General features: G+C 31.7%; 2 protein-coding genes across 3 annotated transcripts in view; one reads left to right on the top strand and one right to left on the bottom strand.

Moving 5' to 3' along the window:
- Nucleotides 1-22,615, top strand: part of LOC140044808 (solute carrier family 2, facilitated glucose transporter member 1-like) — a 47,579-nt gene extending 24,964 nt beyond the window's left edge. Inside the window, exons 6-13 of one of the 2 annotated variants that reach the window (XM_072089486.1) lie at nucleotides 1,514-1,651; nucleotides 1,868-2,055; nucleotides 2,453-2,563; nucleotides 3,530-3,631; nucleotides 11,270-11,345; nucleotides 15,201-15,328; nucleotides 15,696-15,848; nucleotides 20,932-22,615. In XM_072089486.1, the coding sequence (XP_071945587.1) occupies nucleotides 1,514-1,651; nucleotides 1,868-2,055; nucleotides 2,453-2,563; nucleotides 3,530-3,631; nucleotides 11,270-11,345; nucleotides 15,201-15,328; nucleotides 15,696-15,848; nucleotides 20,932-20,955 (920 nt within the window). In that variant the 3' untranslated portion in view covers nucleotides 20,956-22,615. Of the gene's footprint in view, nucleotides 1-1,513; nucleotides 1,652-1,867; nucleotides 2,056-2,452; nucleotides 2,564-3,529; nucleotides 3,632-11,269; nucleotides 11,346-15,200; nucleotides 15,329-15,695; nucleotides 18,384-20,931 lie in introns of those variants that run through there. The other variant, XM_072089485.1, reaches the window with a different exon arrangement.
- Nucleotides 5,208-9,949, bottom strand: LOC140044811 (uncharacterized). The gene is made up of 2 exons (XM_072089490.1): nucleotides 9,918-9,949; nucleotides 5,208-7,174 (listed from the first exon to the last, which is right to left on the bottom strand). Exon 2 carries the CDS (start codon nucleotides 6,972-6,974, stop codon nucleotides 5,724-5,726), a length of 1,251 nt encoding a protein of 416 aa, XP_071945591.1. The 5' UTR covers nucleotides 6,975-7,174; nucleotides 9,918-9,949; the 3' UTR covers nucleotides 5,208-5,723.
- Nucleotides 22,616-24,532: the final 1,917 nt, after the last annotated feature.

The raw sequence follows: 24,532 nt of genomic DNA, 5'->3' as shown, positions 1-24,532 counted from the left end.
CAAAGACTCAACAACTAAGATGATGCGCATGCGCTAAGTTACGTTTAGACAACGTGTACTTGGGTACATTTATGAAAGTTTCTGAAGGCTAGAAATTATTTTATATGCCTAGTAGTCTGGTAAACATTTGATGGGATTTTTCCCAAGAACATGAAAACTCGTCTTGATATGATATGCTAGCTTCTCCGCAAGTCAAACATAGAATGGATCATTTATTACGCGGAGATAATTTTGATTTAATTCCCACCCAGACCCTGTCCTGTTCTGTGTGGTGGTGTAGCCCTGTTGTGTGCCGGTGGTATGTAGGCCTACTTTATTGGCGTTTTTTGGCAGGTCATACATACGTGCGAGTTGAGTAGGACCTACGAAAGAGGCCTAGGCCAAGGCCTAAACAATTAATAAACAAAACAACTTGGCATTACGATTTTATATTTCAACAGTCTCGATCGTACGTACTCGATCCCTTTCATTTTGAAACAAAATGATCATTGGTTGATTCGAAATCCATATTTACATACCGCCCGCCCCATATAGCCAAATACGGTATGATAACCTACGTCATTCTAATCGGATGTTTGCGGTCTGCAAATCGATTTCTATACGTGTTTCACAAGTCTGTATTTTCAGACAAAAATCGCGGTCGAAATAAAAACAAATAAATAAAAAAAAAAGATAATAGTTACAGACTTGGGGCAAGTCTAAATGCCATGCTAAATTGAATGTCTATTTATCTATTTTTGAACATGCAATTACTATAATTTACAGTAAGGAGCCCAATGCTCTATGTACTTTTTGCTGGTAGAAAGTTAAATTGATATTCCCGCATACTGTATAACAATAACTATATTTATTAAAACATGGTTATGTAAATTGAATGTCTATTTATCTATTTTTGAACAAGCAATTAAATTAGTATAATAATAATAATAATAATTATTATAATACTTTTACAGTAAGGAGCCATTGATTGCCTTAATAGTAGACTTATTTTGTAAATAATGCTGGTGTGTGAGGATTGTATGTACTTTTTGCTGGTAGAAAGTTAAATTGATATTCCCGCATTAAAACATTGAAATTTTAAAAGATGAATAATTCATTATATTATATAATTTTTTTTTATTGTTATGTAATATTTTAAATCTTGTGACATAGGTAATAGTTTTAAAAGTTATATAATTGATTTCATCAGCCTATGCGATTGCCTATCTTTCACCTTGTCTTGCCAACCCCAGGCATTACATAGTATTGTAAGCATTTTAGACCACAAAAAATACCACCGTCTGTATGCATTGTATTTTAAGATTATTTTTCTCATGCAAGTGTGTCTGCCAGAGCATAACCTTTGACCTGAGACTTGCATACAACATGTTCACACAAGATCGGGTTATGGTTGTTTTCGAACATTTTGAAAATTCATTCATGATTTCATGCAGGGCTTTCAATCAAATTTATTCGATTAATACTAATAATGGACATTTTAATTTAGTATACAATTATTGTATGTTTGTTTTAGGTACTGAAGACTTGTGGGCACTTCTACTAGGTTTAACCGCGGTGCCTGCTATTTTTCAAATTTTAGTTTTGCCATTTTGCCCGGAAAGTCCAAGATATTTGCTTATCAACAAAGATCAACCTAAGGAAGCAGAAAAAGGTTTGGGTTTTTTAATAAATTGTTTATTTAAATCAGGAAAAACATTTTTTTTGTCAGTAGTGCCATTTCTAGAGTTGCCATCACAGACTATCTTTTTTTAACGTTTTTATTATCGTTTTTTATTTTACTGTTTTCCCCCCTCAGCATTTTGTCAAAATTAATTATGATGAGATTATGGCGAAAAAGCTAAATGAATGAATTACATTTTCTCCCCAGCTCTGAAGAGGTTGCGAAACTTGAATGATGTGAGCTACGACATCAATGAAATGCAAGCTGAATATGATAACGAACAAAAAGAGGATAAGGTTTCCGTTAAGCAACTCTTCCAGATGAAGTCCTTGCGGCTTCCTCTTATCATCAGTATAGTCATGCAACTCTCCCAGCAGCTTTCCGGAATCAATGGAGTAATGTCAATTTTGTTTTCAAATAAAAGTTTTTAAGGAGTGATATCAGTTAAAACAAGCTATTTGTATATTTATCTATTGGATTATAATATAATTCATAAAAAAATCATTTTATTAAACATTTATAGTGATTAATTAGTTTGCAAACTCTGAGTTTTGTTACAAAAATGTCCAAGGTTTGGAAGAATACATGCCTCTTTTTACACTGCTGAGCTCAAATAAACTATTTTCAGTTTTCTTAAATAGATGTAGTACAGTATTGCTCTCTATCATATAAAGATACACCCTACATTCTTCATTTTTATGATGTTTCTATGTGGAAAACAATTGATCCAAATGTTATTTAGCAGATGAAATTGATATTTAAGTGTTAACAACATGTTTGTTTTAATTGTAGGTACTATATTACTCCACTTCTATATTTGAAGACGCCGGTATTGACCCTGATAAGAGCGCTTACGCAACTCTCAGCACTGGTACTGTAATGGTTATCATGACCATAGTCACTGTAAGGCTTGTTTTTTTTTACAATTATCTAGAGGAGTAGGTGGTCAATTAATTGTAACAATACCTGAAAAGTTATTTATAGACCAGCATTAGTGACAAAGGATAAGAAATATTGGCATATGTAGCACCCTCTATTGTTTTGTGTAGCAGAAACTATTTATTTTTTATATGATCTAAAGAGGTTTTCGGTAATAGGAGTCAATCAGACCTCCAGAAGTGCAATTTCCTTCCAATATTTTAGATAAGTTTATCTAATTTCTATTATATTACTCTAGATAAAGAAAAAAATTTTGGTCCGTAAGATGGATAATAAATTCGTGTATTGTTAGTTAAGTTAAATAATGAGTTGGCATCGTATTTTCCGCCTTTGGCACGTCCAACATCCAGCCCAGGTTTTCCAATACCTCTCCATTTTTAAAGGTTTGTATGTGTGTATGTATTTAAAAAAATTGTATAGCACCCTCTATAGCTTGAAAATGATTTTGAAAATATATTTCATTTTTACAAGTTAGGAGGTCAGCCTTAATCGAAGCAAGAAGAGTCCAAGGAGCTATATCTCAAAACAAACGAGTTAATAAATAATTATAAAACCTGAACTATTATTATTTGTGTCACTGTATCTTTTAGGAACAATGAGCAAGGATAAACTTGCTTTTATTTTAAACAAGTCCAATATGAAACCTTTGCCACTAGACTGTTGTACCATGCTACTCACAAATAAGAATGATTGTTATAGCACCCTCTATTGTTTGGAGTTGTAGAAACTTTTTATATTAGCATAAATCCTATCTTAAGCTCTGTCTACACTATCAATCTTTATTTGACAACAAAAATGTGATGATTTTTTTGTCAAAATAGTTTAATAGTGTAGACAAAGCTTTATAATGTATAAGGTTCTATGAATGTGTTTGTAATAGATTTAAAAGTTTCTCACATAATTTTCATTTAACAATTGTTTTTATTTTAGATTCCTTTAATGGACAAGACTGGACGAAGAACCCTTCATTTATGGGGTTTAGGTTTGATGGCATTATGGGCCAGCATTTTAACTGTTTCTTTAGCAACAAAGGTATTGTATTTTTTTTTTCTTAAAATCTATTTAATATATATTTTAAAAAAAAAGAAATATTGAAAGTAATTCTTACAAGTAAGTTTCAATGTGGCAGAAGTAAAATGTGAGCGAATAGGTCAGTTGGGCTGGCAAAAGGTGTCATGGTGGAAACCTTTTTTTGTGTAATTTTCAAGCTAGGCCAGCGTTACGACGGTTTTCCAGCTAGGCCTACCAAATAAGCCTACCTAGGCTAGGCCTAAAGACCGTCCAGGGAAGGACATTTGACACAAGCTACTTAGATAGTGCATTGTTTCTCTCTTTTTTATCATAATTTACCATAAAACGTACATTTAAGAACGAATGACCTGGTTTAATGGTTTTATTCAGTATATTTTAAAAACGTCAAAAATTGTAGTGACCGTGTCTTTAAATGTTTGTGGAAGATCAAGTAATCAAGACTATAGAACCATTGTGTAGCTTACTTGCAGTATAAACAAATCCAAAATAAAGGGAGTTACACAATAATTTGCAATTGTATGTATTTCAAAGAGTTTATATGAATACTCAAGAATGCGAACTAGGCCAAACTTTGCTGATTGCCATACAGAAGTTTCACTATTTTTTGCTGTTTCGGCTGTTTAATCTCAGTTTTATTTGCTGATTAATGTAAATTTTAATAGCTCTCGTGAATCTGATTGATGGTTGTTAAACTCCTTGTTCAGTTCATACATTTCAGCTTAAAATTATTTCCTACTTCTGCATAACGCATGCACAGTAGTTATAAATTGTTGTCATTACATTACACTAATTAATGTTTTTTATACTGCATTATGTTGCAATTCATATTGAAACTGTAAGTTGTTCTATGGTACATAACAAATATACATTCAGTATTTCACTTTCTAGCCTAATACAGTTTCCTGGTTTAGATATTGTATTACAAAGCACATCAGTAAAAGTTTTTTAAAGTTGCTTTGTTATAGTTGGTCCTTTCCTTTTATAACTTGTCAAAATTGCGATTTGACAATTTTTAGTAAAAGCAAAGAACTTATAACACAAGAATCTCCTGTTCTTCAATTTGCATTCAAAACACAGTATCGGAAGTACAGGGTTAAAAGGTCAAACTGGGCGACGCCATTTCACAGCATGGAGCAGCGCCCCCTCCAAACTAGGAAGTCAATTACTCTACCCCCCCTAGAGTATTAGCACAACCCCTCTATGATTTTGACTTTCTAATTTGATGCGGGCGCCCTACTCCTCAGTCAATTACTCTATCCCCCCTAGAGCATTAGCAGATCCCCTCTATGATTTTGATGCGGGCGCCCTACTCCATGGCTCACAATGGCTCCACCCATAGCTTTATTCTATCCCACAATGCCTTTCGAAATTGTTACGCGCTTAGGACGAACAGGAGATTCTTGTGTTATAAGTTCTTTGGTAAAAGTATAAAAGGCAATCAATTATTATATAGACAAGTTTACAGTAGAACTTTGTTTTATTCAATAAAAGTAATGTACCTACTGTACAACATTGATTTTGGAAAAAAAAATCAAGATAATATTTTTTTTATTTGATAAATATAAATATCTGTTTACATAACTTTCAGTAAATAATAAGCAGCTTAATGGCCAATCTATACAGATTATATAGTGGAAAAAAAAATATAGAATCTATGTTATTTCTTATTAACATTTACGTAGTGGACGGGCAGTTCGGGCAGAAATCCCCCCTCAGGATAGATACAGATATTACGTAGGACAGGCATACATTTTTCCCGCTTGCCGTTAACGCTCGTTTGTGTAAATTGCCCTTAAATATGTTTTAGAGTAATACAAACTGGTTTGTATTTGAAATACGCTACTATTAAATTGTTTTTTAATTTGTGGGGAAAACCCACATTTATTTTAATTGAACTTTCAATTTTACTTGTAAAAACTGTATTTAAAATTGTTTAATTTCTAAAATAAAAAAAATAAATTTACATATGAATTTTAAGAGATGTGATTCAATACAATTTCACCTTTGTAAAATTAGAACAGTACAGTATTTCTATCATTAACACATTTACATATATGTTTTTTCATTGATTTTTTAAAATCAAATTTTCGCATTATTTTTTTTTAATTATATCCTTAAAAGTCCTCCTTTGAAACGTTTTGTCTAATGGTGTGTTCATATAAAAGCATTCATTCATATCAAAGATTGGTCTGTTTGTGGGCCTCATCGGTACATATGTATCGTGTTCTAAGTTCGATACAGCTGCATCGGCAGTGTCCATAGCACATTCTGTATCAGAATATGTATTATAGCTGCTTGTAGAAAAGGTATCATTTGGTAAATGATACACTAGGCTTTCTGGAACCTGATCAGCTGAATCGTTGCCTGTGGAATAACGTTCATTATGGTAATGATAGGCGGGATTCTCTTGAATCTGATCAGCTAAATTGTTGTCTGAAGAATAGGTTTCATTGGGTAAATGATAGACAGGACTTTCTTGAACTTCATCAGCTAAATAGCTTTCTTTAGGTCTGCTATACACCAAGCCCTTTTCAAACTCATCTGGTGATCTGTTTGTACAGGGAAGGTTATCCATAGATGCACTTGGCAGCATATTGTCCCGTTGTTTGTAGTCTGAAGTTAATTTGAAGTTTTGCTCCATACTCTCACTAGATTTGGAATCAACTTTTTTGTGTAGTATGTCTTCACTTTTTGATAAATGATTGGAAATCTTAGAATGGAAATTAATGCTTTCATGACCGATCATAGGAGTGAGATAGAGGTCTTCAAATTCATGTTCTATCACTTTGGCTCCAGATATGTCTAGTGGAACTGAAGGTTTGTGCACTTCCACGAACACCTGCTGGATGGTATTTTCATGTTCCTGCCCACATCTTCTTTGTGAAACGTTGTCATCAGTATTTTGTTTATTATCTTGATCTTCAATTGCCAGTGGATTTTTCTCCATTTGTAATTTGGTGTCGTCCTTGCGTTTCCCACTGGGATTAAATGTCGATAAATGTCGTGCGCCGTGTGAAACTCTTCTTTCAGAGAGTTTCATACCAATGTGAATAAAATTTGGGAAGCCAATCCTTCGTAATAAGGAATTTGATGGCTTGCGCCCTCTTTCGTTGTCTTCATCTTGCTTTTCTGAAAAATCTGTATCTTTTATGTGCAAGTTACTTCCGCAGGTTTCACTGCAGTCGGATTCAAATACCACATTATCACCATGTTCACTGTCATCTGGTACATAATCTATGTACTGTCTTTTACAGAATTTTTTATAGCACATTGAAAATATTTTATACAATAAAGCAGTTCCGATGATGGCTGAAATAACAGCAATAATCAGTTCTTTCGCCATGTTTTAACAAGCAAATACCTAAAAACTTCAAAAACGTTGTGTTCCCTTCAAACTAATCCTAGTGTATATTTAGCATCCATTTTGTGTTGACATGCAGTATGATTTAGAATTGATATGTTATTATCTTTGCTTGCAGACATCTATTTGTCATTTTCTGATAATTTTGAACAGTACAGTATTTCTAGTATACTCTTCAAGATCTGAAAAATAAAATAAAAAATTTTAAAATAAATTCACAATTGGGCAGGTGGGAAGATTATTTGTTAAAAATAAAAAATATATAGTTGTATCAAAATTAACTAATGAATATTATTAATTACTCAGAAACAAGATGTTTGAGATACTAGACGTTTACATAGACATTTTTGGATTTTGCATACCATAAGGTCTTTATATTTTTACTTAAGCCTCATTCGCACTGGAATCCGGTCAAACTAACAGAGAGTCAAACGATTTGACCGGAAAAAATCCAAGTGCGAACAGCCCATGAAGTCTCACTCCGTAAAACTTACCGTCGCGGCCGGTCAATCCTCCAGAGTTAGATTGTCTCAGGAAGACTGACAGAGTGAGAGTTACGGGCCTAGAAAGTCCAACTTGATCGCAATTGGGTGTCCTTTATCGCTCTGCTGGGCTGTGACGCATGCGTATAATCAATGTGACCGGACGCTTCAAACAATTTGCATGTTTTGCTTTGTTCTTCTTTCTTTCTGGTTTTCGACTTTTGATCGTTTATACTGCTTTTATTCTGCTCATCATTACACAATTTTCTTTGCTTTCGTGGTGTCTACTGTCAGTTGCCTGCTTTTGTGCAGAATGGCTGATTTGTATGACAATTAACGCATGTGTTTCAGCGTGTGTCAAACTTTTTTGTTGGGGAGACTTACCGAGTGTAATTAGTCCAAGTGCAAACGACGGTAAGAGTTACCAAAAATGTTACCCGTGTCCTCGATAAGATCTCACTCTAAAATTTGACCGGATTAAAGTCCAGTGCGAATGAGGCTTAAAACAAACATTCTGATTATATATTGATACAGATATTTATGAATTTGGCATAGAAGAAATTCTAAGCCCAGTGATAGAAATTTACTTATTTTTAAATAATACAAATTACAATAAAAATTAAAATTTGTCTATACCTGGATTTTTTTAAATAATGTTTTGAGTGGTTTTGACTGAAAAACTTTTTAACAATTTTAAAATAATCATTAAAAATATTTTATACTTAATCAACAGAATAATTTAATAATACTTGTTTTAAGCTTCATAAGTATAGAATTCTGATATGTTTATGAACAGTAACTTTCAGTTTCATAAAAATAATAAGGAACTTAAATGAAATATTATACATTTATGTAGAAATGTAATATAGATAAATAAGCATTAGACATACACTTATTATTTATAGATTTAAGAATAAATTTAGCAATTTATTTACTTTTGAAAAAAGAAATAGAAAGGTGCAAAACAAAGTATTGATTTGGTTGTCCGCAGTGGGCAGTTATTCTTATTTTCTGTATTATTTGCCTTTCCTCCAATTTTGTCAGGAAGGGTTAAAATTTGTATACAATACATTTTGAATATAGACCTTTATATGAAGTTGTGCATCAGTTGTAGATATGAATTTATGTCAAATTATATGTACTGGATGCTGCGACGTGATTATCATACTGTATATGGCCAGTCAAATTTTTAAAATAGATGTTTTTTGTCTTTTGTACTACTTAATCAATGTTGTGTTTGTACGGATATTTTAGTATATTTTCTTAATGTTTGGTACCCCACAAGTTACTGGACATTTTACAAATTTTGCTTGTCCCTAACTTGTACCATCAAATTGAACTACACTCTAAAAACCAATTGGTAACTAATAGCATAAACATACCATGTATGACATGCGGTATAAATTTACATGTACAAAGTACGTATCGTGGACATTGGTAAAGTAACTGTCGCAAGAGTCTCTAAAGGGAGTAAGCCGAATATTGTGTACAGAAGTTTTGGCAGTTTTAAATGCATCCTAGCTACTACCAAATTGAAATATGGCAACCAAAAACCCTTTAACTTGTGCAAGAAAGAAAAATGAAACAAATAAATTTAAATATCAAATTGAGACAGCTAAATTGAGTATTATTTAGCCAGTTTTTGTATCTATTCTTTTAATAGAATTAAGCATAATTTATATTATAGAAAGTAATGTCTGTTTTGTTCTATTAAAAAACTCAGTCGATCTTGTGTGTCTGTTTGTTTGTTTGTTAGAAGGATTACTCATAAAGTTATTGCAAGAACTTTACCAAAATGAAAATACAGATAGATATGGTAGGTGATCAAGGACAGGTGGGCAATCCGGACCACGGTCCCAATTCTGGACCACTTTTTAGTATTATTTTCAGACCTGCTAGTGTTAAAAGATAGGAGAGAATTTTCAAAAGCTGGCAAGCAGTCTTACAGTAAACAAGTAAACTGAAATTGTATGTTCTCGAGAACTACTTGTCTAAAAAATTTCCTTTTTCTACAAGAGGCAAGAGTTGTAATTTTGATTTGTAATTTTAAAACATAACATGATTTAATGTACAGGTTTTTTTTAAACGAGTAGTTTAAAAGACCTCTTTCTTTTCAAATTCACCCGTTTGGTTTTTCCGTTGCTGTTCTATTGTTAGTCAACTGAAGCTATTGTTAGTTAAAAGGCTTGTTACATATTACCATTACACCAAATTCACATACACATGGTTGTAGTAAAATTAGCCTAATCACAAACAGCATTAAGATGCAAAAATTAATTTCCAGTGAAATCTTATGTAGGAGAATTTTACAGTAGGCGAAGGTATGCACTCTAGGAGTGACGTTCTAGTTTACAAAGTAATAAACTTGTAGTAACCAAAGTAGAATAATTTTGACATGGTTCAAGTATAATTTGTACAATCAACTAATAATAATTGTACTCACCTAATCTTCACACTATATACATAATGTAACTGTTCAACAGTTTGAAATGAAATGAAACCAAAATCATTAATAAAAATCTATAATAGCATACTATTGATGTGAAAGTCCTAAAGAACCAATCAGATTAGTCAGAATAAAGATATAGTGTTATGTATAACAAATCTTTCAGTGTTCTGTATTATTTATGAAAGTAATTGTTATAAGTTTCATATTTATTTTGAAGCCATCAGTTTCATATAGAAAGTTCAACAAACACATTGTGTTAGTATATTTTGTGTATTTTCGGTTTTTTAATGTCTTTCTTTATATACAGAGGCTGGTAAATTATTCTGTTTTGTGATTTGTCAATTTCATAATAAAATAATAAGAAATGTACTTGAAAATCTAATTCAGTTGTGTTGAGTACAATATTTTTACTTTTCTACTATTCTTGTCATGGGTCAGGAGTGTCTTAACTGAACCTTGGATATTAAGAGATAAAATAATGTTTCAATAATTTGAACAAAAAAATATACTAAAATTATGAAATAATTTTGTATAACAAATTGAATACAACAATAGTATATCTCTGATTACTATCCACCACTTGGTCAAATGTGTTGATGATCAGCGGCAAATACATTTTTGTAATCCCTCACTTGTACTTTGGTAATGTAATGTTGTTTGATTTAAATAGCGCTTATAATTATACAATCAAAAGATTGTCTCAAGCGCTGAGAGAAAAAGCAAAAAGAAATTACAAAGAAAAAAGATGGGTTTTTAAGAGGGTTTTAAAAAATATGACTAGTGGATGAATTTATAATAAGTAGGAAGATTGTTCCACAGTTTAGAAGCTGCAAATGCAAAAGCTCGATCACCATAGGTCTTAAGGTGGCTGGGTGAATCAAAAAGTGCAGATTGATTAGTGGTCGACCTAAGAGATCTTTTGCAAACTGAAGATCTACGCATAATTAAATTGGATTATTTTCAATTCATGCTGTATCTACAGTATAAATATAATTGGTTTGGTATTCCAAAATGTTTCTTTACCTTTTTATCTTCCTTTAAAGCTAGTTTGAGGGTGACTTATCATATCTGGAAATTGGCCGTACCAATTCAGTCTTCTTCTTACCTTTACTGTTCCATTTTTCTGGTCCAATATGTCTGGTTTTATGAAAAGTCTGGTATTCTGAATGTTTTTTTTTTCAGGGTAAAAAGGAAACATTTTGGGAAAACTGTCCAGTTTTCAAAGAGTTTAGTATTGGGAGTGTGTATAATTTGTTCGCATTTAAATGTACCTTTAACTGTTACAAAGTATAAATCAGTTAAATATAAGATTCGTAAATGCATAATGTGATTTAAATATTTTTCAGGATTTGTGGGGCTCATCATCATACTTGAGTATTGTTGCTGTCATAGCATTTGTTGTTGCTTTCGCACTTGGACCAGGTAAATTGTTATCATTTAAATGTTCTATTATTTTTTGTTTTATTATAAAAATGTCTGTGCGAGACTCCCAATATACTGTATCATCTGCAGAAAAACGGATGTATAAATTCAATTATTTGATGGTTCAGAATATAGACCTGTAAGGGATTTTGTATTTTTTCTTTTTTTATTTAATCTACCATATTTAATAAGGGTGAATCCATCCAGCAATTGCTGATCATTAGGGACCTTCTGAGGTTCACAAGACAAACAAGATGCTCTACATAAACAAAGTCTTATTTCAAGTCTTTGAGAGTGAAGTTGTAATTTTGTCCTGACATGTGACGGGGGCTTAAACCCAGGACCATTGGAGTGGACGTAGCCTAGCATCATAACCACAACTCCACTCACAATTTTAGCCTAATTGTGCATGTGGCCCTTATAAAAGAATGTAACAGGGCTGTTACTAAACTGATAAATAAATTTAAAATCGCGGTTACATAGCCTGTAATATTTTGACATATAGATAGATTTGTGTAGGGGATGATTGTCATCCGTACTCTAGGCCACATTCACTAAGTAATTGGTGTAATCTGATCCTTCAAATTGAAGATATTTGATACTCTTCTAGATATTAAGTTTTGTTTACAGAGTGTAACATTAGTGCAACTATTCTCTGCATTTTGTCGCCTTTCTTGATAATAACAGCTAGCCGTGCATATTCAACATGTGTCCGCACTGTGTAAAATCGATCGATAAGTTTTGTCGTGAAATTGCATGTTTACAAATTGTAAAGTGAAACTTTAAGTGTGAAAGTGTAAATCCAATTTAATGATACTCTGGTTGTATTCTTAACATGCAATGGTGGGATTAACCTGTGACTATGTTTTATGTTTCCCTAAAAACAATTTAACTATCTGCTATGATAGGATTATATTAACCTGTAGCTCGTACGTAGCGGTGGTTTTTATTTTCAAAGTTTATTATACAGCATTATAGAATTTGTAAATTTTAATGACTTTGTTAAGTAATTAAATGTTTTATTTATTAGTTGTTATAATTAGTAAAATTAACATTATAGAACTGACTTTTCAATTTGAAAGAACAGACAAATTAAATTGTATTCAGAGATCTGAATGTGTGACACGTAAAGTTGCCCAAGGAGTTCAAAGAGATTAATCAGTTAGAGGAAATATGGCAAAATCAGCAATGTTGCCATGTTACAAGAGTTGTCGAAAAAACTAGATATAGATTATCTGATAAAAATCGTAGAAAGTAGGAAAACTTTTGCCATTTTTTCCCGGAATGTAATATAAAAAGCTCATGTTTTTGTGAAAAGTTGTCATTCTAAAATATCTGCTTTCAGAAATTAGAAGATGGTCCATCGAAAATGTTTGTGATAAAAAACTAAAACAATTAAAAAAATTATTTTCAGTATCAGGCTGATTTTGTAAATAAGACTAATATTCTTGTACAGTGCTTTGGTCTTTAGGAAAAGCGCTATATACTGTAAATCACTATTATATTATAATAACAATGCTAGATTTAATTCGTCACTATGGCGAATTATGTTATATGCATTGATTTAAATAAAGATAAATGATTTTTGAAAGATATATTGATTGATTGATTTTCAGAGAGTCTTTAATTATTTATAATATATGATAGGATCTTGCTGACGATCTATATTAATTAAAAAATTTAGCATATTTTCACCATTATGTTAACTTATACGTGCGTAGCCTGTCACTTTTGACGTGCTCGTATAATGCAATTTCGAGTTGGAAAGTGAATCAAATATGATGACATTATTAAAGAAAGGTTTTAAAACAGAAATCGGGCAAAAAGAGTATTAACGTTTAACGTGCAATGCGCATGCAAAAATCTGCGCACTCCTGAAACATACTCTAAATTCATCGAAATTAAATGTTGACAATTTTGAACATTTTAAGCACGCATAAATATAGGTAACTTTATTCCAAAAAATGTAACAAAACCACGCACTGTGAATTTACAAAATCTGATACGTTCTTATATGCATGCATCCTACAACAACAAAAAATATAAAATAACGTAAAAATAAAGATTCAAAATAACAAAAGCCACTTATTTCTGTTGCTGGCAATCTCACGCAAATTAATTAGGTCGTTTAAATTATTTATCTTAAAATTTCTGATAAATAAATCATTTCTAAGTGTACTTAACAGATTGGTTTGATGTTTTCCAATTCGCCCTTTTATTGGATTAGAGTGTACTATACCAAACACCAATGCTGAAAAAGCAGGAGTATCTTCACTCATTATAAGTATATGGCCATAGACCACCTAAGTTTATTTACATTCTCAGATAAAGGTTTAGTATTTGTTACCAAATATAACTTATTATTGCTAATCTTTTTCAGATATTTCACATTCGCATGCATTACAGTATATGCGCTACGCTCGAATTGTATTGCCATATGATGAAATATGACCTGAAATTTATGAGTACCAAATTTTGTTTAATTGTGATTCATGCTTGTGAAGATATGATTACAAACGTGTTTCGTTAAATCCCGCGTAGACCACGTAATTTTTGATTGCGCACCATGAAAACATAACCACATCGATTCCTGGTGATAAGGAATACTCTGAAAAATTGACTTAGCTAGACGAAACTGATATCAAGATAATTGACGGGCAAAATAGTGCTAAGGAAAGAATAAATAAATAAATAAATAAAGATCCTGACAGAATCAATATGTATACATGATAATGCATATAACCTAATAAATAACATGCAATAATAGGTTTTATTAAAGCCCCCTTCCCTACGTTTTTTAGATCTAATTTAAGATCACAAACTATATTTAATGTAAAAATAATACTATATGGTCCTATTGCGATAACTTTTTTCGTCTTTAAACGGTTAAAAATGTGAAAAATAAGTTATTCTAATAATTATAGCGGCCCGCTATAAATCCCAAAATGCATTGCGCGCGGATTGATATTTTTGTTTTTCACCTGTAATTCGCCCACTTTTCGATCGATCGTGAGGCCAAAACAAATGGAAGACTCCTAACATTTCAGTGAAAATACCGGGTTTTCCCCAATTTGTATCAATGGAGTCTGGCAAAAATAGAAAGACAATTAATGCAGCAACTATACAATGTCAGGCTAGGTATATAGCCAGCGTACGATGTTCGTACGTTACCGATGTTTACCAGCTAGGCCTACAAAACTAAGCCTAGCTAGGCTAGGCCTAAGACCGTCCACGAGAGGTCGATCGCCGCAAGCTACTTAGGTAGTGCATTGTTTCTCACTTTTTATCATAATTTACCATAAAACGTACATTTAAGACAAGGAATGACATGGTTTAATGTTTTTAAAGTGATATGTATTATTTTCCAAAAAACGTCCAAAATTGCAGGGAAGGGGTCTTTAACCTGCGACTTTTCTTTTCATGTTGCACTAAAAAAAAAATGTAACTATCTGCAATGGTGGATTAGATCAACCCGTAGCTTTGGTTTTTTTTGTGTAGTTTTTGTATGGAATTTGTAAATTGTAATTGGCTTTATTAAGTAATTAAATGTTTTATTCAGCATTTTAATTTGTATGCATGTATTAATTGTATGCAGAGATCTGAATGTGTGACATGTAAAGTTTGCCCAGGATTTTAAAGAGATTGATATAAAAAGCTCATGTTTTGTAGAAAGTTCCAAAATAACCTATATTAATCGCTTTTGGAAATTATAAGAGGCTGCGAAACTGACAATTAAAAAAATAATAATTTTCAGGTAAAAAAGAAAGAAAAATAAAAGATTGTTTGAATAAAATATTGTAATGGCAGCAGTATTTTTAATTAATTTTACCATTTTCTTTTCATTTGTATGTATAGGTTCGATTCCCTGGCTTATCGTAGCAGAGTTATTCTCTCAAGGACCAAGAGGAGCTGCTATAAGCGTAGCATTCTTCATTAATTGGTCAGCAAATTTCCTAGTTGGATTGACCTTTCCGTTCCTACAGGTATGTGGTGTTGGTTATCCAAGTAATGCTCATTCAATGTACTAGAGTTCATTTATCCGCTATATATTAACAACAGTATTATTCTTGTTGTGTTCGTATTGTCCTGTAGTGTAATATTGTAATAATTATTTTTTTTTTATATTATTATTTAACTTTATTTATTATTCATTATTAATTTTTTAAACCAGGTTTAAAGCTCCCCTGAGCTTATTTGGTTTTCTGCCAGGCTTTGAATCTAATTAATTTAATAATTTAGATAATAATCTAAAGTATTAATTTGTTTTATGGATTGTAAAATAAAAATGAATGAATAAATATTAATATGTTATATATCCGTATTAAACAAGTTATTTATGTCTGTTTCTAGAAATCATTGGATGCATATGTTTTTGTTATCTTCATCATTTTACTTGTAATCTTTTGGCTGTTCACGTACAAGTTCTTACCTGAAACAAAAAACAAAAGTTTTGAAGAAATATCTGCAATTTTCCGCAAAGAGGCGGGAAAAAAAGATGAATACGTAAGTATGGCTACGACTGAGAAACCGGAAAATCAAATATAACCTTTGATTTCTGCGTGTTTTCGTTGTCTATTGTAGACTATGGTCATTGACACTACATTATTTATCCAAACTTAAAAATTTATTATGACACCGACAGTTATATCTTTACTATTGCAACAGTATTTGTTTCTTTCCAAATAATCAATCTTTATTCCAACACTCAAAAGTATATTCGATATTTTTCATTTGATGCATTAAAAAAATGTTTAAATGGTAGTACTGTAGAATTCCAAAATAATCAATCTTTATTCCAACACTCAAAAGTATATTCGATATTTTTCATTTGATGCATTAAAAAAATGTTTAAATGGTAGTACTGTAGATTCCTTTTATCCCGTGGTTAGGATAAATGGAGTTACAACATCCTGTGATAGTTTAAATAGGATGAAAAGGTCATGTTGTATCAGTAAAATACGTATTTACAATTAAGAGGTTTCTGAAATAGCACCCTTTTCAGGCTGACTACAGTAAATAAAATAAAAATACAAACATATTTTGAGCAACCAATTTCAATTTAACCATTCTCATTCTCTACAAACTGAAAAACGTAGAATCTACGCCGCCGTAATAGCAATCAAGTGTTGGGCTTATTGCAATATAGACATTCTTTTATTTTTTTCTGTGTAGTTACGATACTGTTTAAAATATGAAATTAATTAAGAACAACGCACAAACGAATGCAATGCAACTAATAATATATATTTATACCAATGATCAATTCTTTCAGTTTTGTAGAGAAGGTATTAAGTTTACCAAATAAGTCACGGACGAAGAAGTTTAATATTAGGAGGATGAGTGTGTTTTGAATAGGTTAAGATATTGTCCCTTAATAATTTAATGAATTATTTACAGAAATAATTTATGGAATAATGACCGTTATTTCAAATGTTTAATTTTATGGTGTAGTGATGGCTGAAAGTAGTAGAAACTGCGTCGGCTATCGATTGGCGACGATTGGCGACTATGTCATGTTTATTCATTGTGCGCATGTGGAGATATTGGGACGTGTTTCCTTGCTCTCCACATTTTTGATAGTGTCTACTAGGTCCAGGCGACGACCGACGCCAAATCAATTTAGGTCGTCAATCGTCTAAAAATCGAAAGCTATTTAGTGGTAGTTAGTGTGCTCTTCGGTTCGTATTCGGAAATTCTTCAAGATTCTAAAACTATTAGTTAATTTTGTTTTTTCTGTTTCTACTTTTTTGTTAAGCTTTATATTTTGGTAATTTTATTTAATATTGTTTTTAAAGTAAGGAAGAATATATTTGAAACTGTAAAAAATAAAATCCAATTCAGCTTTAATATAAATTAAATACATTTGATGTATTTCAAAAGTATCATTAAAACTTTAATAAAATTAGAGCAATAAGTTTATGGAATGTATATAAGGTAAAAGTAAATGAATGAAGGGAAAGAGGATAATAGGTATTTATAACAACATGCGTATATATGCATTGGTGCCTAGTGTACTATAGTAGGGAATACTAAGTAAAATAATCTCGCTCTTCCCTGATATTAATTACTATGAGTGAAACTGTTTGGTACAAATGAAATCTAACTATTGATATTATTATCATTTAATAACTTTGTATTATACACAGAAGATGCTGGGTAAATATTTGATTTAATCCCATTATGTGAGCAAAGATCAATATTATATTATTATAAGTATATTTTAATATTATTTAGTGTTTATTTCTGGTATTTATCACTGACAATGCAATCTGAATTTATTTGGACACAATTCAGTTGTTATGTTCATAAATTCTCCATGGAAAAGAAGCGGTACTAAGATTATAACCCTGGCCGATTTTTCATCAGTTTTGATGACTTATAAAATGACGTCCTATGGCTGCTGTCACAGATTCATGTTAAATCCTCCATGGTTGGACCAAGGAAGGATAACAATTAATGAATTTGCCTTACAACTTGATCAGTGTGCCAAAAACGTACTTATCATTGTCATACAATCGTGTAAAACGACGTTACATGCATGGCTTTCACAAATGCATGATAAATCTTTATAAGCAAGGAAGACAATGAGTGCTCAAACACTACATTGTTATACTGTATTCAATATAATACTACAGCTAATATTACGATGGTCAGTGGATCGATAAACGTACCTTCCTCATGGTTGATATATCTAAAATCAGATCAAGACATTCATGCCCACTTTAGCGTAAGATTTAGTTCTGTTGGCTACTCTAAATACACAGTATATCAATTCAATTATCCCATAAGACAAAATCACCTTGTTAGAAGATACTGTATATTTATTTTTGGCTTTTCATTCGGTACCTATAATTTCCTGCGAGAAATTGTGTATACTGTACTGCATTTGTTTTTGTAACAGATTTGAAGAAGCAAAAGTTTTTTTTTAGGTTTTAAGTGTGTTTTTACTGAAATGTGTAAACTATAAAATGAGAAATTAAAATACGGTTCATAAAGTACTATAAATGTGGGCATTTCCTTTCTTTAAAGGTTTTTTTTCCACTACGCGAATTTACGTTAGACCGCTCACAGATTCGCTAGTGGAAAGCAAGCTTAAAAGTGACTGTTACTATCTAAGTTTTACAGCTATTTTACTATATTTTTGTTACACTTATATTTTGGTTACACTTAAAATTAAAGATGTATTGTCCCTTTGACTAATTCCAAAAAAATAAAAAATAAAAGATTTCGAAAAAAGGTGGGTCATTTTGAAGTATCATAATAGTTATTAACTATCACCCAAAAATTTTCGAAAAAAAAAATAATTAACTGAAATACAGACGTTTTTTTGTTTAAAAAATAACTTTGACTTCCAGTCAAAGTTTTCAATCAAAACATATCCCATAATGAAACACGCTTGTTTGGCTACTCTGTATGCATAATCATAAAACTTCCTCATGATCTGTGTGAAAATACCTTCTTAACCGTGACGAGTTGTAAACAATCCTAATTTAGCATATACATAATGCATACTCATGGTTTGAAATCTTTGTTTACTTTCACTCGTGACGATTTTCCAGATGAAATGTAATCAAACTAATTTACCTGTTAATTACGTAAACTTGTTGTTTTTGGCTCAAATTTTCGACTTAAAGTGAATAACTTTAATATTACTTTGATATGGCCACTTTAAATTTAGAATATTTTGACCTTCATTTTTTTGTGTTTCAAGGGACAATACATCTTTAAGTAGTAGTGTTAGAAGTAGTAGTGTTAGTAGTAAGTATTACTGAGATCTTTTCAAATCAGCATTGGTGACGTATCTTTGATCCATACTAATTATTACGTAATACACTGTAATACAAATGTTACTTTATGCTTTTTGAATCATTGTTTTGGTAAACGTAGAATTCACCACCAGACAATAAATATATTTTGCACAAATGGTTTTATTTGTGAATTACAATTTTACGTTATATATGTACTATTAGTATGTTGAGAATATTACAATTTTAACAACGTAGAAGTGTTATCTTCTGTGCGGTTTATACAAACACGTTTTACGAATGTATTTATGTATCTATATGGCGTCCTACAAAGAACAGAGCGCCTAACAATATAGTAGCATTATTAATTAAAAAGAAAAATGTTAAGTTGATGTTTAATAGAGGTGCCGAATTCGCTTCTCTAAAGCCTGGTTTCCATAAAATCGCTACACCGTTTCCATTGAAATCGCTACACGCGCAAATGTCGCCGACGCGCATTGGGGAGGTCTCCCCCCGATTCATTGCAGACAAATCGGCAAAGTTCAACCATGTTCAACTTTGCCGATTTTGTCGGCGATGAGTCGTATACGCGTGTACCAAAGAATATTTAGCGCTCGCGTACTAGATCCCCGATAAATTCTAGCGTTTCCATAGAATCGCTACGCTCTGTCCGCGACAGCAGTCGGCGACACGGTGTAGCGATTTTATGGAAACCAGGCTAACATCGACATGAAGGGCGTTCCAGATCCGCGGCCTTAAGGCCCATTTACACTAGGGCGATAACGATCGACGATAACAAGATAAATATGCATTTTTCATACCTAAAAAAAAGAATTGTTAAAAGTGTTCATCCTAGAACTATAGGATTATCATCTATGCTGCCTTTGATGAAAATAATATTTCCACACGTCCAATCATTAATGACGTCATGATTAGTAAGAGCAATAATATCGTTACAATACAACGATTTTATTGTTTTTATTGATCATGACGTCATTTTATTGGCTTTTCAAAAATATTATTATTTATTAAATACAGTATACATGATTATCCTATAGTTCTAGAACGAAAACTGTTCTAATTTCTTTCGTTCTATCCAAGAAAAATGTATGTTTATCTATTTATCGTCGATCGTTATCGCCCTAGTGTAAATGGGCCTTCACTCGAGTGTTGAAAATAAAATTGTCACGATGTTGAGACATTATCTTCTGCGCGGTAATACAAACACGTGTGCCTGTATTTCTACATGCGAAACGTATCCCCCTAACGTTTGGTGACAGGCAAATCCCAAATTCGTGTTCGCGAGTCCAGTTTTCTGGACCAGCTTTTAATTAGCCTACTCATGGAGAAAGTAAAATGTTGAAGCGAACTGTTATGTTAAATTTGCAGTTAATTTTCCATTCACTTAGTATTAACTGTACTTTCTATACTGTAAGACAGTACAATATGCATGTTAGTATCTTAACTGTGTCCCTCTTTACCTGCAATAAAATAAAATAGTTATACTAAAAATTGATCTTCGTGACTAAAATGTATATGTGCATAAACTAATACAGGAAAGAAAAGAATAAAAAATGTTTGCTTATCAATACCGTTTATCGTTAAACTACTTTAAAGAGCAATGTCTAGGCCTAATAGTTATATAATACATTTATTTATTCTTTTTTTTTCAATATTTTCATTCAAAACATGTTTAGCGCGTGTGGTTACAATAACAATGTTATGTGTAAGTTCTTCTAAACAAGTAGTGCATGTTTTTTCCACTAGTGTTTTGCATGGAGGTTTAAAACAAACTTTAAAAGTATTGCGTAATTGATTTCAACGTTTGTCTCATATTTCAGACCCCACTTATAGTGGAAGATTGAAGCTAAACAGGTACTAGAAAACTATTTGTTTTGTCGTTATATTTATGAAGTGTGTCTTCAGTCCACTAATATTGCATATGCACATGGCACACTAACTATATTTTCTTAGTTTTCTCTTTCTATGTTAAAAAATAGAAGAGATTATTTTTTTTTGGAATTTTTGTGATTCCAAGTATTAAACATGGTGCTTTCTATTGGGTGGGAAGAAGGTGCTATATACAAAGTTTCACTATTCTAAAATATTGATATGCTATGAAGAAATAGAATTCTATGCTGTATTTAGTTGTTATAGACCAAAGTTTATTATATTTCGTATAATAGAATAAAAATACCAAATATTTAGCTGCTCTTGCCGGTGAGCTTTTTGCGGAACTCCTTTTCTCTGCCGGTAATAAACAGTGTATGTATATAATGTGTATTTAAAAGTTTTTTTAAATTTTTAGTTCATCTTTATTCGGAAGTATACCGTACTTTATTTGCTTTTGTTACAATCACAATGTTTTAAATAAGTTAACCTTAATTGTATTAACCTCTCTACATATATTGATCACACCAATTTTGTTTGTTCATTTTGTCCTGTCATTTAACCTCAATTTTATTAACCTCTCTACATATTGATCACACACATTTTGTTTGTTCATTTGTACCATTGTACCAAATACCATTTGTAATTAAGAAAGATGGAACATTGAAGGTAAAAGACTTTAAAAAGTTCCAAAGATCTGGGGTTAAAATAATTGTTTATTCGTTCATTTAAATTTATGGATTGGAAAGGTAATTCAAGATTAAGAAAATAATATGCTAATATTTTCGTGATACGTTATTCATTTTCTTTAATCTTAACTTTCATTCAATGTTTATGTAAGGTATTTCAAGCGTCATAATGTCTGCGGTAACCACTTAAAAATTATCGTTGATTGAAAATATTACACTTCATGACATTTATAAGAATCTCACAACATTAATAGTATTAAAATGCTCGACCACTTATGGAATTAGTATGTTATTGCTATACGGTCCGTCAAAGAAATATCATGACATGGACATTGTTGTAATATAATATAATAATAATATAGTAATAATATTAAATATAGTTAATGCTATCATAGAGGAATTGTAGTGAATATATGATAGTTCACTTGCACTAATGAAGGGCTAGTGTTGCCCGAAAGCTCTGCTAACCTTTCTGATCGTTTAAATTATCGTTTTGATTTAGCTTTTCGCTTTTTGTTTGTATCTCCATTGAGATCCAGCCACAGCATTGTCATTTTTTCAGTATTTTGCCTTTAGATATAATATAATATACACTGTAATTTCCCGAACGGTCGGTACTGGGTTTGGTCAACTATCCGGTTCCTGCTGCAACGAAAGCAACATGCGTAAAGCTAAGAAAGTCTTTCTGATATGTTAGTTATATAATGGACCACCGATACGTGGCTAAGTTGATAGAAGATTGCATAGACTTTATTCATCTGTACTTATGACTTAGGAGCAGGGTCAAACCAAGGCAATCAAACAATAACGTTCGATTTTACGATCAAATTATTTCATAAACCATTTATCCCTTACACTTTTACCCTGCGGTTCAATTAATATTCATCAGTGAAGAGCCCACCACTTAGAGTATGTATACGTTTTTCTAAATATTGTTTCCACTAACTTTCAGGACTAACATCAAATACACAATCTTCGTAAGTTTGCACAATCATCAATCAAATGATTTTTATAATATGGGTATGTTAAAGATATTATTGTCTCCCTAAACTTTGTTTAATTTTATTTTTAATATGCCAGTTTAATGTCACACAAGAGTTAGGCCTATTCACTTTGACCAAAAAATTACTATTTAAGTAAAATATTTTTTTAAACAGAAGTGAATAACTTTATTAAAACTGCAAAGTGACCTATTTAAAGTCTCATTTTATTAATCTTCATTTTTCTTGTTTTTGGGAGACAATACATCTTGAATGTCGGCCTATATCGCCTGATTATAATTACATACTGATTGTTACGCTTGTAAAGACCTCTCTGTTAATCAGAAATAGAGGAAATTACTACAATTTGACTTGTTAGGGAAAGCATTGCCTGACAGTAGGCATAGGATGCTTTTAAAGTACTTTGACATTTGAAATGTAATGTTAATATTGAAATTCAATGTATACGCGTTACCTGAAATGTTGAAGATAACAAAAATAATAACTTATTGAAGATCAAAAGAACTTAACTTTCAGCAAAAGCCACAGAATGGACAAAAAACAGGTATGGATGATTTAAAACAATTGTCGTGCAGTACGAGTTTGTATGTTTTACAGAACCATTAGTACTTATCGTCAATTCATACTAATACTCTGTATGATGCTTACAGTTGGAAAATACTGTATAATAATTACCGCCGTCTCTGACGATCAAGTTTTTAAACGTTAACCGTCAGTACGCATGCGTATTAAGCTTTTTCCTGCAATATTTATTTAATCCTATTTTATTTCAGTCCCCTTTTCTTACCTTCATCGGCGGAATGAAATGTTACAAGGACGAACTGACCACCCTCGGATATGCGAATTATATAATAGGCCTAGATAATTATAATTTGCCATCCCATGGTAACGTCCACAGAGCACCTCTAGCATTCGTGATTGGAGAAAATGCGTAACGGATCAATAACAACCAAACTTAAACACAATAACAGATTTCACTTAACGTATATGAATAATAAATGACGATAAATAATGATATTGATCATTAACACGTTATTATTGTATTTGAAAGAATCAATATTCAATTAAAGTGGGATGCCGTTGGTTCTATTCGCTGTAAATAAATGAATACCATCACATGTGTGTACAGCTAATGACGAAACGTACAGATTTGGCATATGATTTCGGAAGTTTTTAATGAGTGATGCTATGCCTACTGTACAATAAGCCGCAGTAAACACTGATGTTGATTTAGAAAATACAAGAAACATTGTTATCCCGAAATACTCATTGACTTTATATAAGTCCATGCAGCTTTTATAGGTAAGTTTTTTAACATCTTAAAATAAATATAAATAAATATTTACACATTTTTTGAATTACTGTAGCGTATGTATAACTTTTTATCTTAGTTAATATAGTGCATGTCGATAGTTTTGAACACTATAGCATAGTTAGACCGTAGGTCCAGTGTACACATCTAGCTCGTGTGCACTTTAAAGAACCTAGTACAGTACATCTTTTGAGACGAGTAGGGGGTTACTCCGGTGTATTAATACATCACATCCACTGATCACCAACTGGGCCCTCTGGGAGACCAGTCTTTGACTGAAGAGGTTACCCAGTATAAATATATATTTCAATCAATCTATTCCGCCGTTTCGTTTTGTCTGTATTATACCTTCCATGATAATTGCACCTAGTCTTATTGATGGTCTAGCTGTGGAAAATAACATACTATTATCTACTTAGTACTATCAAACGTTATGTGTCAAACAAATGTGATGTGCATGATGTCATAACACTACCATTATATGGGCACATCACACTTTTTTTTTGTCAGACTAGCGTAGATAGAACTTTAGGCTTTCTTTATAAGAAAA

This window comes from Antedon mediterranea, chromosome 3 (assembly GCF_964355755.1).
Source record: "Antedon mediterranea chromosome 3, ecAntMedi1.1, whole genome shotgun sequence".
NCBI lineage: Eukaryota > Metazoa > Echinodermata > Crinoidea > Comatulida > Antedonidae > Antedon > Antedon mediterranea.
This window is presented reverse-complemented; position numbering and strand designations above follow the sequence as displayed.